Raw genomic sequence first — 14,055 nt, 5'->3', positions numbered from 1 at the left:
TTTTGGCCAAGATTTTGGAGTTTGTTTTCTTGCCTGTAGGCAGTGTAGGGAGGGCTGGACCGGACCAGGAGCAGGTGAACACAGCTCCTTGCACAGCAGGTGGGTGGGTGCGACTCTCACTTGTGAGTCAGGGCTGAGTCACGTTTACAGCAGTCACTGGGAGTGTAAGGTGGTGCTGCTGACAGCTGAAGGTGCATTTTAAAAACCTGTGAGTGAGCAGTACCTCTGACACACCCCGGATTTCATGGCCAGGGTTTCCTGGGCTTAGATGACCACGGTGCTGTTGCCTTTGAGGTGTTAAATGTGAGAGAAAGCTGCCACTCAGTGTTAAGCAGCATGTTTATGGTAAACAGGGTGTCTGTCTCTGCCAGAGTAGCACAGAGGGTACAAAGACTGACAGCAGATGGAGGGGCCAGAATTAGCTAAATGGCAGCCTAGGATTTAAGAGCAGTGCCTGAAATTGGCATCCCCATGTGTCTCTCACCCACTGAGTGATGTAGGCTGCTTTTCCTGCTTCTGTCATGGCCCTGTCTCACCTAAGAGGTCAAACAGGAAAAAAAATTGCTCTCCAGTGCCCTTAAGTTAGCTCATTTATATTTACTGGTTAAAACTTGGTCTGAAACACACAGAAAAACAAAAAGAAAGCCCCAGCACCACTGAACACCACAGTGTGTACAGTACAGAAGCAGTACAGAAGCACCCTGAGGATGCAGCACTTGGCACATCTGTGTCATTTCACACTGGATGCCAGCACAAGGATGCAGCACTGTGAACAAGGGTGAGATCCCCAGGCTGGAGTGAAGCAAACCTCATCCCTTCTGTGTTCCAGGTACTCACAAGCAGTCTCATTGCACAAGCTGCTTCGTGTCACCTCCCAGCCACCAGCTCTTGTGAACCTGTTGGCTCTCAGGTAGTACCAGGTGGGATCAGATTTGAACGTCTGCTGTGGTTACCTACGTGACAGGCAGTGCAGGGTTTAGATATAGCATTTATCCAACTGCCAAAACAGCATCCCTGTCAAGGAGAGAGCAGAAGTGTCCAGAAGGGCAGCTTCCCCAAGGGAAGGTGAGTTGTGCTAGGTTTGAGGGTTGTGTTCCTCCATTAAACAGCCTTGGTTCACTTGGTTGTTGAGAAAAAAATGGAGTAAGATACTGCTTATTGGTATCCTTGATCCCCAGACTCTCTGCACATGCCCAGCTGTGGATGTGGTACTCTCACCCTGTCCCTGCAGGGACCAGGGACAGGCATGGCTCCACCACCTCCTACGACAGCATCCCTCCAGCTAATGCAGCAGCCTCAGAGGTACCCAGCTTTGAACTGGTGCTTGATGGGGCTCTCAGGTATGGTTGTGGGGTGCCAAGCACCCGGAGGAGATCACCCCTGGGACTTGCCCACAGGTAAGCCTAAGCCCTTCTCTCTCTTACCAGAGTAGTGTAAAACTCGGGATGAACATAAGCCATGCCTGGTGTCCAGCCTGGACTGAATGCCAGGCCCAGCTCCAGCTGCTGCCAGGAGCACCAGGTCATGGCATGCTCCCTGCAGCAGGGAGGTGTCAGCACAGGAAGTGCTTGTGTCCCTGAGGGTATGGGAGGGTAGACAGCCCCAGTGTCATTCCAGCAGTCCCCCTTGCCCTATGCCTATGCCCCCCAGGGCCTGGGTGCTGCTTGAAGGGGACAAAGAGCAGGACAATCCCAAAGCCCAAGGTTACAGATACCCCCTTGCTAGACAGCATTGTGACCAGCAGCAAATCAATGCCATAGATGGTATTGAGGCAGCTGGTATTTGCCATATTATCCATCCCCCTTTTCCTGGTTGAGCCACTGCTGTCATCACAGCAGCTCTCCAGCTCCCAGGGCTGGTCCCCAAGGCAGAACTGCAAACTCTCCAAGCTGTGCTCAGCTCTGGTGACCTGGCAGCCCCCCTGTGGCTCCTGTCCTTCCTGGCTCAGGAGCTGGGTCAGGCAGGAGACCACATTTGTCCTTGCTGCTCTCTGGCTGTCTGCCAGGCCCCGGCTGTGCTCATCACCATCCCTGCCCACCTCCCACGACATGGAAAGCTCATCAACCCCTGCGTGCCTCCGCAGGGCTTCAGCCAGTCGGCACTGAATAATTGATGCTAAGTGGAGCCTGGAGCAGAGCCAAACTGAAGGAGGGAGCAAGGCTTTGTGCTGGTTTAGGCTCTGCTCCCAGGATACAGCAGGGGGAGAGAGATGGGTGTGCTGTGTCTGGCAGGTTTGTGCCCCAGCCAGTTTGGCAGGGAAGTTGGAGTTTGGCTGGGCCTGGGAGCGTTCCTCCTATTGGGCTTGCTGTGCTGCTCACGTGCTGCTGTGTCCTGCTGCCATGGCAGTGCTGCTGTGCTGTCATCCATCACCTGCTGCTGTGGGAGCAGCATGCTTCTCTCATGCTTCTCCTGTGGCAGTGGTGGATGGGACTTGGGGAGCAGAGCAAGGGCACCCCCAGTCCCAGCAGCCCCTGCTGGGGATGATACCTTGGCTCTCCTAAGCTTCAGACCTTGGCCTCAACCCATAGCAAGAGCAAAGGAGTTGCACATGGGGCCAGGCCTATCTGCCTTTTCCCCTTCCCACCAATTGCTGGTGGCCAGGATGGTGACTGTCACACCATCCTCTGAGCAATGTCATCTCCTTCCTGCAGCACATGGAGAAAATAACAGCCTGGCAATTAGTTTAAAGAGGCACATCTGACTGTTTCCCAAACCATCTCCCAAATCCTACTGCCTCAGCATCTGCGGAGGCTCACAGGGCATACATCAGCATCCTCTTCACCTACAAGGATGGGGCACCAGGACAGTGCAGGAGACAACAAAACCACAGCTGAAATGTCTCACCAGGAGACAGCAGGTGGACCCATCCCACAAGCAACAGTTACAAAAGAACCCAAGATGGGAATGGAGAAGACTTCGAAGGCACACACAAAGACACGAGTCCAAGGGATTTGAGTCACATAGCCTGGCTATTCTTCCACACAGTGAAACAGTCTCCTCCTTAAGACACAGAGAAAGATAAACAAAGAAACTTCTGATTTTGTTCAAAACTGGTATGTGCTCCCTTAGAGGTACCTGTGGCTACATGGGATGCAATATCACAAGCCCCTCTTCCAGTTAAGAGCTTGGGCCACTCTGGTGCCCTGAAGACCACTCAGCCTGGCCTCACATCAGAGCCCTGCTCCTGGCACATCTAAGTCTACAGACTCAGATAACCTCAGGCTTGGGGAAGCTGGTTCTCAAGTGGCTTTGCTTACCTTTATGGTGAAGGCAAGAAGTGATACAGAAGTACTTAGGCTGGAAAGGTTTGCAGCAGTGGCTGTAGTCCAGAAGGGAAACCTGGTCTGCTCCTCTACCCAACCACACTGCACATGAGGGGGATGAGGCCAGCATGTAGCCAATGCTGCTCTGTAAAACTCAGCCTTTCATTCAGCTGCCCCTACCACCACCCTCACATCTCAGGTTTCACTCCAGCACTGAGTCCTTGCTGCCAGCTCCTGCACAACCCAGGTCTTTGCCAAAGCCCTCAGCAAGCACCATGCACTCACCTGCTTTGGAGTCACCCTCTCTGCTGGCTTAGGAGAATGAGGGTGGAAGCCCTCATAGACCAAAAGGCATGAGATCTGTTCACGCACTGGATCAGCATCTTTTAAGGACTTGTAAGCAATTCTGGCAGATGACTCAGCTGTGATGTCTCTGGTGCCCCAACCCCTCTGTAACAGGGTGTGGGGCACTTGAATGATGTGAGAGAAGAACATGTATTATATGTCTGTCCTGAGACATCTGGACCTGACCAGACTAGAACAGACCTTGTCAGCTATTCTGTCATTTAAGTACAGGTTCAAAGGTGGCACTTCTCCATCAAGGCATATGCAGTCTCAACATAATCAGTAGGATGCTGACTGAAGCCTTCTCAGAGCTGGTTTTCACACTGGCTGGAGATCCACAGCACAGCACAAGTTTAGTTCAGCTTTGCATGGCCAGCTGAAGAGATCACAATAGCCAGAGATGAGCTGATATACACAAATATAGCAAAAAACTCACCTCTGTGGATTCTTTTCCAGCTTTGGCTATGCAGTAATCAACATAACTATACATTCTGCTCACCTGAGCTCGTGCCTCTGAAGCAGTACTGAGGTACACAACAAGCTCCTTATCATAAGGGAAACAACTGCAGTGTCTGAAAATTTCATCTTCCAGTCCCAGTACTTCTAGAACAAATGTGCCTTGAATAACTATGGGGAAAATCAACTCCAAACCCCTCAATTTATTTCCCAAACCTACATTCACTCCAGTGAAACTGTAATCCTGGTATTACTTTCAGACTTGAGAAGTTCAGCTAGCATTGTGAGCTCGTGTACCAGCCTCCTTCCTGTTAGCGGCTAGCAAGATGATGTCCTGTCCCCAAATCATCAGCACCAAGGCAGCAAGTGAAAAAGCCAAGTCAACAGTAACAACTCCACCCGAGAGAAATTATACAATCTGGTTTTTGCCAACAGCAAAGATCAGACCAGATCACAGCTGATGCATCTTGATCTGTTGTGATTTTCCTCCTGGAACAAAGATTCAGTACAGCATTAATACACAATTAAAACTTAGCTTTTGGAGAAGAGCTGTGGTGTCAAGCTTTTAGCACCTCCTTTTGCTCCTAACCTACCTCCAACTTTTAGCATGGACTTGAACAATGACCTGTGTCTGGATTTCTTGTGATCTTCTAATTACAGCAAAAAGCTAACCAGCTCCTGTGATGGTCTGTCACTGACCAGGACTGTTTGACAAGCTTGAAAACCTTACCCTGAGTGCAGAAACCTCTCTGAAAGGGAGATGCTCTTACTTCAGCTTCCTGCTCCTCACCAAACTCTTGTAAGTAATTTGTATTCTGGCCAGTGCTGTTCTAGCATACCCTCACGATGATGTACCAGTTTCTAGGAACTTCAGCTATTGCCTGCCCTGCAAACACACCTTGGCCCTGGTGCTCCTCAGCTTCTTGAACACAGCTCCCAGTGCTTGACTGTGGCATTTGGCTCCCAGCCAGAAATGAGAGGAGATTCTCAGTGGTTAGAACCATCCAGTTCTTGAGAGAGCACCAGTGTGTTACGTCTCTGAAGGCCTCCAGCTACTACTATCCCATCCTTCTGAAGAAGGGGATAAGTTCTACTGCAGATGAAGACCACAAGGTTCCTAGTGCAGTAACAACACCAAGCAAGGGCCCCCAAGTCATCTTCTAGAAGGACAAAGTACCCTGTCCTGTGGCCAGTTGTGCACAAGATGCCAACTTTAGGAACAAACCTCAGGCTTCACAATTGAAACAACTCAGAGTGGGAGGTTTTCTGGGCGTTTCTGGTCCAGTCGCACCACGTGACATCAGGTTCAGCATCTTCAGCAATCCTCCAGCACAGGGACAGATGCTGCTGAAAACAGCACACCCAGCTACAGGCAGGGCACTCTCCCCTTGGGCAACTTCTCCCACTCCAGCTGGTATCAGCCCTTCTGCAGGAACAGGGTGCCAGGCAGCTGCAGCCAGGGCGAGGGTTGTGCCCTACAGCAGTTCAGAACAGGCATTTACAGAAAGCAAGCCATTAGCACATGTCCCCTCTTGCCCAGGCCAAAAGCAAAGGCAGCACCCTCAAGGAGCATGGGAACTGAATTCTGCTGCTTTAATTCTGCTGCTGCCTGATGGGCAGCATGGAGGATGGGGAGTGGGATGGGAGGTTGCTTGGATGGATGCTAGGAAGCCCGGGTGGGCTGTGGCTTTGTGCTGGGGGTGACCGGGGTTTCTGTACTGGTTTTCCATATGAGGCATGTGACTCACACCACCCTCGCCACTCCAAACCCAGACCAACCTTGGCTGCCAAATCCAGCCCCTCTTCAGGCCTGGGCTAGCCCATGCAGAACAGCTCCCTGCCACACTCTGCTGATTACCTTCCACCTCTGATGCTCCTAATTCTAGATGCCAGCTAAATTAGCCTGTGCAATAGCTTGGAAGGGGGAAAGACAGTGAATACCAAGCCACCCACTGCACTGAGTGCAATGCCTTATCTTGGGGCTGCAAGTGAAAGGCACATAGGTCAGACCTCAGGCAAAAACCCCAAAGGAGCAGAGCTAAGCAAAGAGAGGGTTCCAAACAGATTAGCCCTTATCCAAAACACTCTAACCCACTCTAAACCCAAGGACTAGAAGCCTGAATGCTTTAGTCTTAGTTACAGAGCAGCCAGACAGCTCCTGCAGCTTCTCGATATGCTCTCCAGTAAGGAAGCCATGCACAGGGCAGATAAGGTTTTGCTTACCTGTACATACAAGTGCAGCCCAAGGTGTATATGCTATACAGGCGTTAGCATAGCTGGAAGGTACCACAAAGTCCTAATTCTACCTCTAGAGCACAACACGTGATGGAGGTCTTGTGCCAGAAAGAGCTGACAGGAAGGGAGTCAGGGAAGCAACAAACTGCTGAGGTAAACCCAGCTCTCGAATCTCCTCCCTGAAACTTCTTCCCTTCCAGGCATTGCATCTGAGGCCATAGATCCCACAAGGACCAGGCTGAAAGCAAAGCACTCAAGGGGTGCCAAGGACAGGCCTGGACTGGTTGCACTCTTCCACTTTCCCAAAACTTGGGGCCTGCAGAGTTTCAGGTGGGCTGGGGAGGACATAACAAAGACTTGCTGGAGACAGAGACAAGCTGTCTTGCCCTGAGAGCTTGTCTCTCCCACCCCAATCACCTCCATGATCTACAGCATGACTGGTCTGTGGAGAGCAAATCTCAGCACCCTTTCCTCCCTGCCATCCCACCAGCGATCCTTCTGGAGCACCAGCAGCAGCAGCCTCTGGAAGGAGGACACAGCCATCAAGGTGATTTGTTGAGACGATCAAATAATAATTTACTGTGATTCAATCTGTGGCTTTGTACAGTTGCCGGGGTGGGACGAGGCCAAAGGATGAGGGGATGGGGTTAAAAAAAAAAAAAAGTTGTTTGCCGCAGGCTTGGATGAAGTGTGAGATAGTCCTTGGAGGGCCTCATGCTCCCTGTCCTCTTCCTCCTCCTCCTCCTCTCCCCCCCCATACTCCTCCTCCAAATCCATTTGCTTCTTCCTTTGCTTCACCTCTTTCCTTGCGCACTGCACAGTGGAAACCTCGCCAAGACACGGTCCAGACAGCTGAAACAGAAGAGGACGCTCATGAGCACCCATTCTCTATCAGAACAAGCAGGGCTGTTCCCAGTACTCACCCCTCCTGTTTTGGGATGACCCTGTTAGTGCCCACAGAGCAAAAGCAAAAAGCTACACAGGTCTTAAGAGGTGTGAGCCTGGCTCAGCAAAGCATCTGCACATCTGAAGGGAACAAGTCTTGGAGTCGGTGGAGTGACAGGTGAGCTTTGGGCACCTCACCAGACCTTTGGCCTCCTTCTGAACCTCCTTGTGGGAAGGGACACTGTTTGGCAAGATCTTTCCACCTCCTCCAGGGATGATGGGAACCACAAAATGAGTCCAGGGCAAATGCAGTCAAATTTTGTTGGCCACACACCCACCCCTCTTCTCCCCAGATCCCAGCATGTCTTTGCCTCACTTCTCCTTTCATGCCTTGATGTTCCTCCCTCTCTGCTCTTGGGCACTGCAGCTAGATTAAGCCAGGATGTCTGGTTTCCAGTTTCTGCCTAAGCAGAAAAAGACATAGGCAACTCACAGGGATTGTTCTCTTAACAGAGAGGAATGTTTCCAAGTGACCCTTTCCCAGCCCTTTCTTGCCCAAGCTGGTGCTGCCACCAGGCTGTGACAAGGATTGAGCTCCTGGCAGTCAGTGTAAGGGAGCAGCAGTGCCTGCCAAGCCCATGCTGTCAACTGTGAGCCAGAGCAGGAAACAAGCCTTGAGCTCATATCCCCATCCGGAGGAAATACTCCTGAACATCTGGAGGACACAAACATCTGGAAAATCTCCCTTAACAGTGATAAGTGTGCTGGGCACAGCATTCAGCTCAGCCCCCAGCCGACCTCACACGCCTCAGCTGGGAGCGGAGGGGTGGAGTTCTGGGGTGGGTGTTTGCTCATAGGAAGCAAACGTTGCCAGCACTGTTTTGTTGGGTTTTTTCCTTTGGGAGTGGGGGACAGGAGGAAGAGCTCTGCTGTGCTCATGGCCTCTAGCTCAAAAAGCATCAGAGGAAACCTGCTGCCCATCTTCACCTTCACAAGACCCTCTTAACACCATCTCTGGGTACAGTGCACTTCTCTTTAAGACTCCAGCAGTTATTTAAAGGGGTGATAAGCCAGTCCAGGTGCTTGGGAGACTCCCCAAAAGACATTAAGGACATTTGTCCCACTCCCACATGTCCTTAGAGATAGATCTCCTTGGTGGACTCATCCCTAGTTACCCCTCTCTAAATTTCTGCCATGGAAGGAGTTGGTTATGCAGACAGATATTCCCAGGTCTTTCACATAAGGCCAGCCAGCACATGCAGGGACAATAATAGGAACTCTCCCTGACTGCTATCCAGCAGTGTTTTAAATAAGCTCATAATTTAAAAAAAAAAAAAAAAAAAAAAAAAGAAAAAAGGAAAACAGGCAACTGAACATAAACAATCGGAAAAACACCGTTTCTGGCTCCAGCACACACAATTTATAAAAGCAAACAGCCCCCTTATGGCTAATTCTCAACATTGCATCAGTTCCAAATATCCCAGGGGATTTATCTAATGGGGAAAACTCTTCTGAGGAACACAGGACTTTTCACAGTGAGACAGATCTTCTGTAAAGCTTTAGGATGAGGCAATCTATCTGAGTGCATTAGGAGGCAATGAACCCAGCCAGCTCTTCCTCTGAACCCTTCTAGAGCCAGTCTGCTGAGCATGCCATGATCTGAACCTTCAACATAAGCTTAACTCTTCTTTCAGAGCAGCAGCATGGGAAGAAGCATAACAAAACATGCTTTTTTAAAAAATTCAGTTGTATAGAACTTTGTTGCACAAAATGAGGGGGGAAAATAAACAACCCTTTCCTGCCACACATTTCCTCAGAAAGTGGGGATTTTGACTTAACTATGTTTTGAGAAAAAAATGCTATTTCAATCCTAAAGAAGTTTAATGAAGAAATACCTGCTGCTGAAATTGATCCTGCTACATTTGTTTGCAGGCTAGTGCATCTGCAGTCACCTACTGCCCTGCTTCCAGCGTTCCCCCACTGCATCCCAAGTCCTGCTTCCACCACTTACCATAGTCACGATACCACACATTTACAGTTCATGCAGCCGGGGCCGCTCTCATCCGGGGGATTCAGCTTGCGCAGCTTATGCTGCCGGATCTCCCGCACCAAGGTGTAGAAGGCATCCTCAACGCCCTGGGGAAAGAGCAGGGCTTGAAGCAGACTCTGAGAAGGGACAGTGGAGAGAGGAGAGGGCTCTGCTCCCCAGCAAGGTGTCCCCAGTGCTGGGGACACTGTCCAGCAGTGCAGTTTGCAGAGTTAAAGGTACAGAACAAAGCTGGGAAGACTAACAAGGACCTGAGTGTGGCCCTCAAATGGAAAGCAAGATTGAATGGGCAACCATGAGCATAAGGAGCTCTGAAGTCCCTGAGATTCATCAGCTCTCAGCAGTCTGAATGAGGCCTAGCGCCCAAGAAAAAAGCCACCACTAGACCACTGAAGGTGTCAGTTCCATTTCCACCTCTGTGCTCTGGGAGCTCCACATGGTCCTTCCAGCACCGGTATATTCTGGCTGTAGGTCGGCCAAAATAGACCATGGATGAGGTTAGCCAAGTGACCTGAGCTTAGCTGACCTGCAGTGACTATGGAGGTTATTCCAGAACCTTGGAGAAAACTTTGAGAAGCCATCTTCTCTTCACTGCTGCCACAGCATGATCATGCACGTCTGGTGATGGCAGGCTCAAGCCTGGACTGGGGAAGGAACACCCTGAGGGAGATTTCGCCTAGAGGAAGCAACTAAGTCCAGCCCTAACACCCATCTGTCTGCAAGGTGGTGCTTGCCCGTTCCTGCCCCTCCAGGGCAGCAATGGAAGAAAGAAAGGAAAAAGCATTTTGTTTAAAAGTCTCCTCCTACCTGTCTGGTTTTGGCAGATGTTTCTATGTAGGGGATCCCGTAGCTCCGGGCCAGGTCCTGTGCTTGCCGGGTCTCCACTGTCCGCGCAGGGAGGTCACATTTATTCCCCACCAGCACCATAGGAACATCATCTGAGTCTTTCACCCTCTTGATCTGCTCCCTGCAAGAGGAGGAGGTGTGATGGGGCAGAACACTCCACACCAGTTTCTTTGTTAAGATTTGACAGTTACCCCATTCCTGTTGAGTGCCTTGTGTGCAGCTTTCAGGAAAATGTAAATTACTGTGGCACACAAGTGAGTAAACACAAAACAATTAGGGCAGTTCTGAAAATGAAAACTAAACATACTTCTGCTCTTTAAATGCAGCTATTTACAAAACAACTTGAATTATGACCATCTATATTTAGACAAGAGCTTAAGATAATTTAAGTTAAATAAAAACGAATTCTCAAGCAGTTACCTGTGCTATTTCCAACGTTTTCGTCAAGTATTCCCCTTCCAAATAGGGGGAAAAAAAAAAAAAAATACCTGCAACCAGAATTTGCTGAGCTGATAAAGCAGCTTTTGGCAGCTGTAACCTTTTCTGCAGATGCACAGGCAGTATTTGCTCCCTTTCAGTTTAGTTCAGGTCACTCAAAGTTGAGAAACCAACTGGGAACTAAAAAAGCTGTAATGCTCACTTCTTCATTCCAACATTGGATCTAAAACTAGGTGGGCGAGGATTAGATCTACCACTTCTAAAAATCTTGAAGGCCATTATGACCACAAACAATCCATTCAATTCCCTTCTGACAGATAATAACTTCCTTTGCTTAATAAATCATTTAACTTTAGATGCAAAACAGCTTTTTTTTTTTTTTTTGCTCATGAGTCCAGAACATTTAACATGGTTTTAATTTAACAAATAAAAGATTTAAGATGCCAATTTCTGCATTTAGCTAAATACAAATCTCCATCCAAAGGCAGCTAGACGTTTATCACACACAAAAGAATCAATCATCTTTTTCTAATGTAGTAGAACATAGAAGTGAAGTCTGACTATATGCATGATATGCCATAAAGCCATTTAAATGTTCTGTGTAACATCCTGATCAGCAAATGCAAGTACTAAATTTAGTGCAGGCTACACTTAGCTGAAAAGAGATACCTCCAAATGGTTACTAACCAGGGAGAGCCATTTCTCTGGGGAATATTCTTTTAAAAGTGCAAACACAAAGAGCACAGGCTAAAGGAGATGAAAGCCAGTGATTTACATCATGATGGCTTGAAATTGAGCCATCCTACAAACAATTCACAGGCACCAGCCCCAACACAAGGATGAATGCTGCTCAATCCCTCAGGTGCTTTAGGAAAATCCCATCCTTTCTCCTTTGGATCAGCTAAGAGAAGCCAAATTAGTGCACCTGTGCAGCTATTACAATGAACAGCCTTTTGGATGAGACTGAAACATCTCAGCAGCTCCAGCAGCACTTCTAAACATAGAGCAAGGAAGGGATGTGCCTGTCCTCGGAACAACAGGATTACTGGGACCTGGTCTACGATGAGGGACTGGGATACAGCCCCTTGTGGGCAGTGGACAGAGCAGAGACAGGCAGAGCCATCTCCTGCATCCTCTGCAAATGCCTCCCATTGCAGCCAAGCCTCAGAAAAAGGCCCAAGCAGAGCAATCCCTCCCTAGGTAGCATCAGGGTAAACAAGGAAGATCCCTGCTGTGTTTACATCATCCTTGACTCTTCAGCTTTGCAGGGGAGACATCAACAGAGAGGAGAATTCAGACAGATACTGGGACAGGGACCCCACTTTGTCACTGCTTCCCCATACATCTTCTTGGGCAGATCACCTCACTGGAGTCCTGTTCCCCTTCTGCCCTGGTTGAAACCAAGCTCCAGTGGGGCAGGACTGTCTCTCCAGACAGCTGGCAGACCACAGCCTGGTCGTGAGAGTGGACAGCAGGGCAAGCAGCTCTCCCTGTCCTTCCCAGCCTCCTCTCCCAGCTCCGAGGCCAGCAGAAGTCGCTGAGATCGATTGCGCTAACAAAGCAATTCCACTAATTAGGGAGGGAAGGGAGGGGGGTCATACAGGATCAGCTCTCTCTTTAGTCACCATAAACACTTAAACATTACATTACCAGGTCCCCAAAGGCCACAAGCAATCCCTTTGGAAGGGTTTTATTGGAGTCACTGACATTAGCCGTCTGCTCTGTCTCTTCCCTGGGGGATGGCCACTTGAGCTAATTGTCTTTGCTGGCACTCTGGGCTTCCACCATGGGGCCTGATCTAAAAGGGTGGGCAGGAGAGTACAGCAGCAAGGCCTCCCCTTTGCACAAGGCAAGAGAGAAAAGGGCCCTTCCCAGGATACTGACCTGTACTGGTGAATATCTTCAAAGGACTTGGTGTTGTTGATGGCGAAGACACACAGGAATCCTTCCCCCGTTCTCATGTACTGGTCTCTCATGGCACTGTACTCCTCCTGCCCTGCAGTGTCCAAGATGTCTAACAAACAGGTCTCTCCATCGATGACTACTTGCTTTCTGTAGGAATCCTGCAGGCCAGGAGAGGGAAAGGAAGGAGGATTAAGGGAGGGCTTGGATCTGGCTAAACAAAGGGATGCAGCGAGTGCATCCCTGGGATGATGCCAGGTCATGCTCTGCCTATGTTCAGCTTCCATTAGAGAGACGACTCAATCTGTTTCAAAAATGGGAGGGAAAGGAAAAATAATAAAAAAAACAAAGGAAAAAGGGAGCAGCTAAGGCAAGTTTCTCCTTGTCAGAACCACAGAGAAGACAGCTCCCAGCTTGCTCTCCCCATTCCCAGCCCTGCCTCTGGCAGACCAGGTGCAGCTTCTTCTCTACCACACTGCATAGCCAAGTATTTCCTAAGCATTGTTTAGTCTCAGCTCTAACTACTTCTGCTGGAAGAGGAAGGACACTCAGGAAAGGAGCTCTGGCCAGCCAGGGCTTCCAGTCACTATCTGTGGTCTGCAGGGCTGGAAAGTGTTTAAGATAACCTGGAAATCTAGTGCCTCCAATGCATCTCGAATCAGGCACCAGAGGCAGTATTGCCATTGGTAAGGTTTCAGACTGAGTTTCATGGTAAACCTCTTCTTTAAACATGAGAGAAAAAAAATAAAATAAAATCACACTGTGAACAGGGTGTTTCCCACAACCAGTCTGTGCCCAGAGGGCTCCAGGAGAGGTAAGAACTATCCAAGCAGGTCCTTTGAAGTTGGGGGTTTTCCCTGCAGCAAAGGCAATCACAACTTATCATAGATATGAGAAGGTCTGGAAATCACCCAGAGCATCCCCCAAAAAGTTTCATTTTCACGACAGGCTCCTCAAAGCACTGTTCCTCCCCATTATGCTTCTCCTTGTACTCAGTCTCATCAGCAGGGATGCTGTGGGGCAGACCCTGCACGGAGGATATCCCTCTTCAACAGCCATCCCCTGTGGAGAGTGCAGCCTCCTCAATCCTCAGCAGGAGAAGGAAGCCAAAATGAAAGGTATGAAAAAGGTACAAGTCAGCAGTACAACCACACAGTGCTTTGCAGCCACTCCAGAGGCTATGGCTGCAGTTTAAAATTAATTCAAATGTCGGCTGCTCTTCCAACGACCACAACAATGTTATCAGATGAGCTTTGCAGGTCTGCAGACAAACAGCTGACACAGCAAAGGTCACCAATAGGACCAGCAGCAGCACAGAAAGGGAATGGGGCCAACATGGCAGGCAAGCACAGCCTCTATCCTTTGGTTTGCTGGGGCTAATTAAAGTCTTTCCTCACCTTGCAGAGAGAGCTGTGAAATCAGATATGAGATCTGCTTTGCCACGACCTTCTCAGCTGTGCCTTCCCAAAAACTGGACTGCTGACCCATTGAGAATAAGCATGGAGTGAAAGGCTGGCTTTCAGCCAACTGCTCTGAAGGCAACTGGCAGGCTGCCTTGCAGAAATGTGCTCCCATTTCTAATCAATAATGTATCTGGAGCCTCCTTTGTGCAAGGGGACCCGAGTGCCTCCTCTGCCC

At 49.5% G+C, this 14,055-nt stretch overlaps 2 protein-coding genes across 3 annotated transcripts in view; one reads left to right on the top strand and one right to left on the bottom strand.

The window, feature by feature from the left end:
* The window catches only part of LOC130253411 (USP6 N-terminal-like protein), a 75,262-nt gene extending 74,353 nt beyond the window's left edge, over window positions 1–909 (top strand). Inside the window, exon 17 of the transcript XR_008840557.1 lies at window positions 830–909. The gene's annotated coding sequence lies outside the window, so the exon portion shown is untranslated. The remainder of the gene's footprint in view (window positions 1–829) is intronic.
* The window catches only part of HRAS (HRas proto-oncogene, GTPase), a 46,024-nt gene continuing 32,541 nt past the window's right edge, over window positions 573–14,055 (bottom strand). For both annotated transcript variants that reach the window (XM_056491981.1, XM_056491980.1), the window contains 4 exons: window positions 12,400–12,578; window positions 10,039–10,198; window positions 9,196–9,320; window positions 573–7,151 (listed from right to left, as the gene is read on the bottom strand). In XM_056491981.1, coding sequence (XP_056347956.1) covers window positions 9,201–9,320; window positions 10,039–10,198; window positions 12,400–12,578 — 459 coding nt within the window. In that variant the 3' untranslated portion in view covers window positions 573–7,151; window positions 9,196–9,200. The remainder of the gene's footprint in view (window positions 7,152–9,195; window positions 9,321–10,038; window positions 10,199–12,399; window positions 12,579–14,055) is intronic.

The sequence above is a fragment of the Oenanthe melanoleuca genome, chromosome 5 (genome assembly GCF_029582105.1).
Source record: "Oenanthe melanoleuca isolate GR-GAL-2019-014 chromosome 5, OMel1.0, whole genome shotgun sequence".
Lineage (NCBI taxonomy): Eukaryota > Metazoa > Chordata > Aves > Passeriformes > Muscicapidae > Oenanthe > Oenanthe melanoleuca.
The sequence above is the reverse complement of the archived record's forward strand: the minus strand, read 5'-3'. Positions and strand labels throughout refer to the sequence as shown.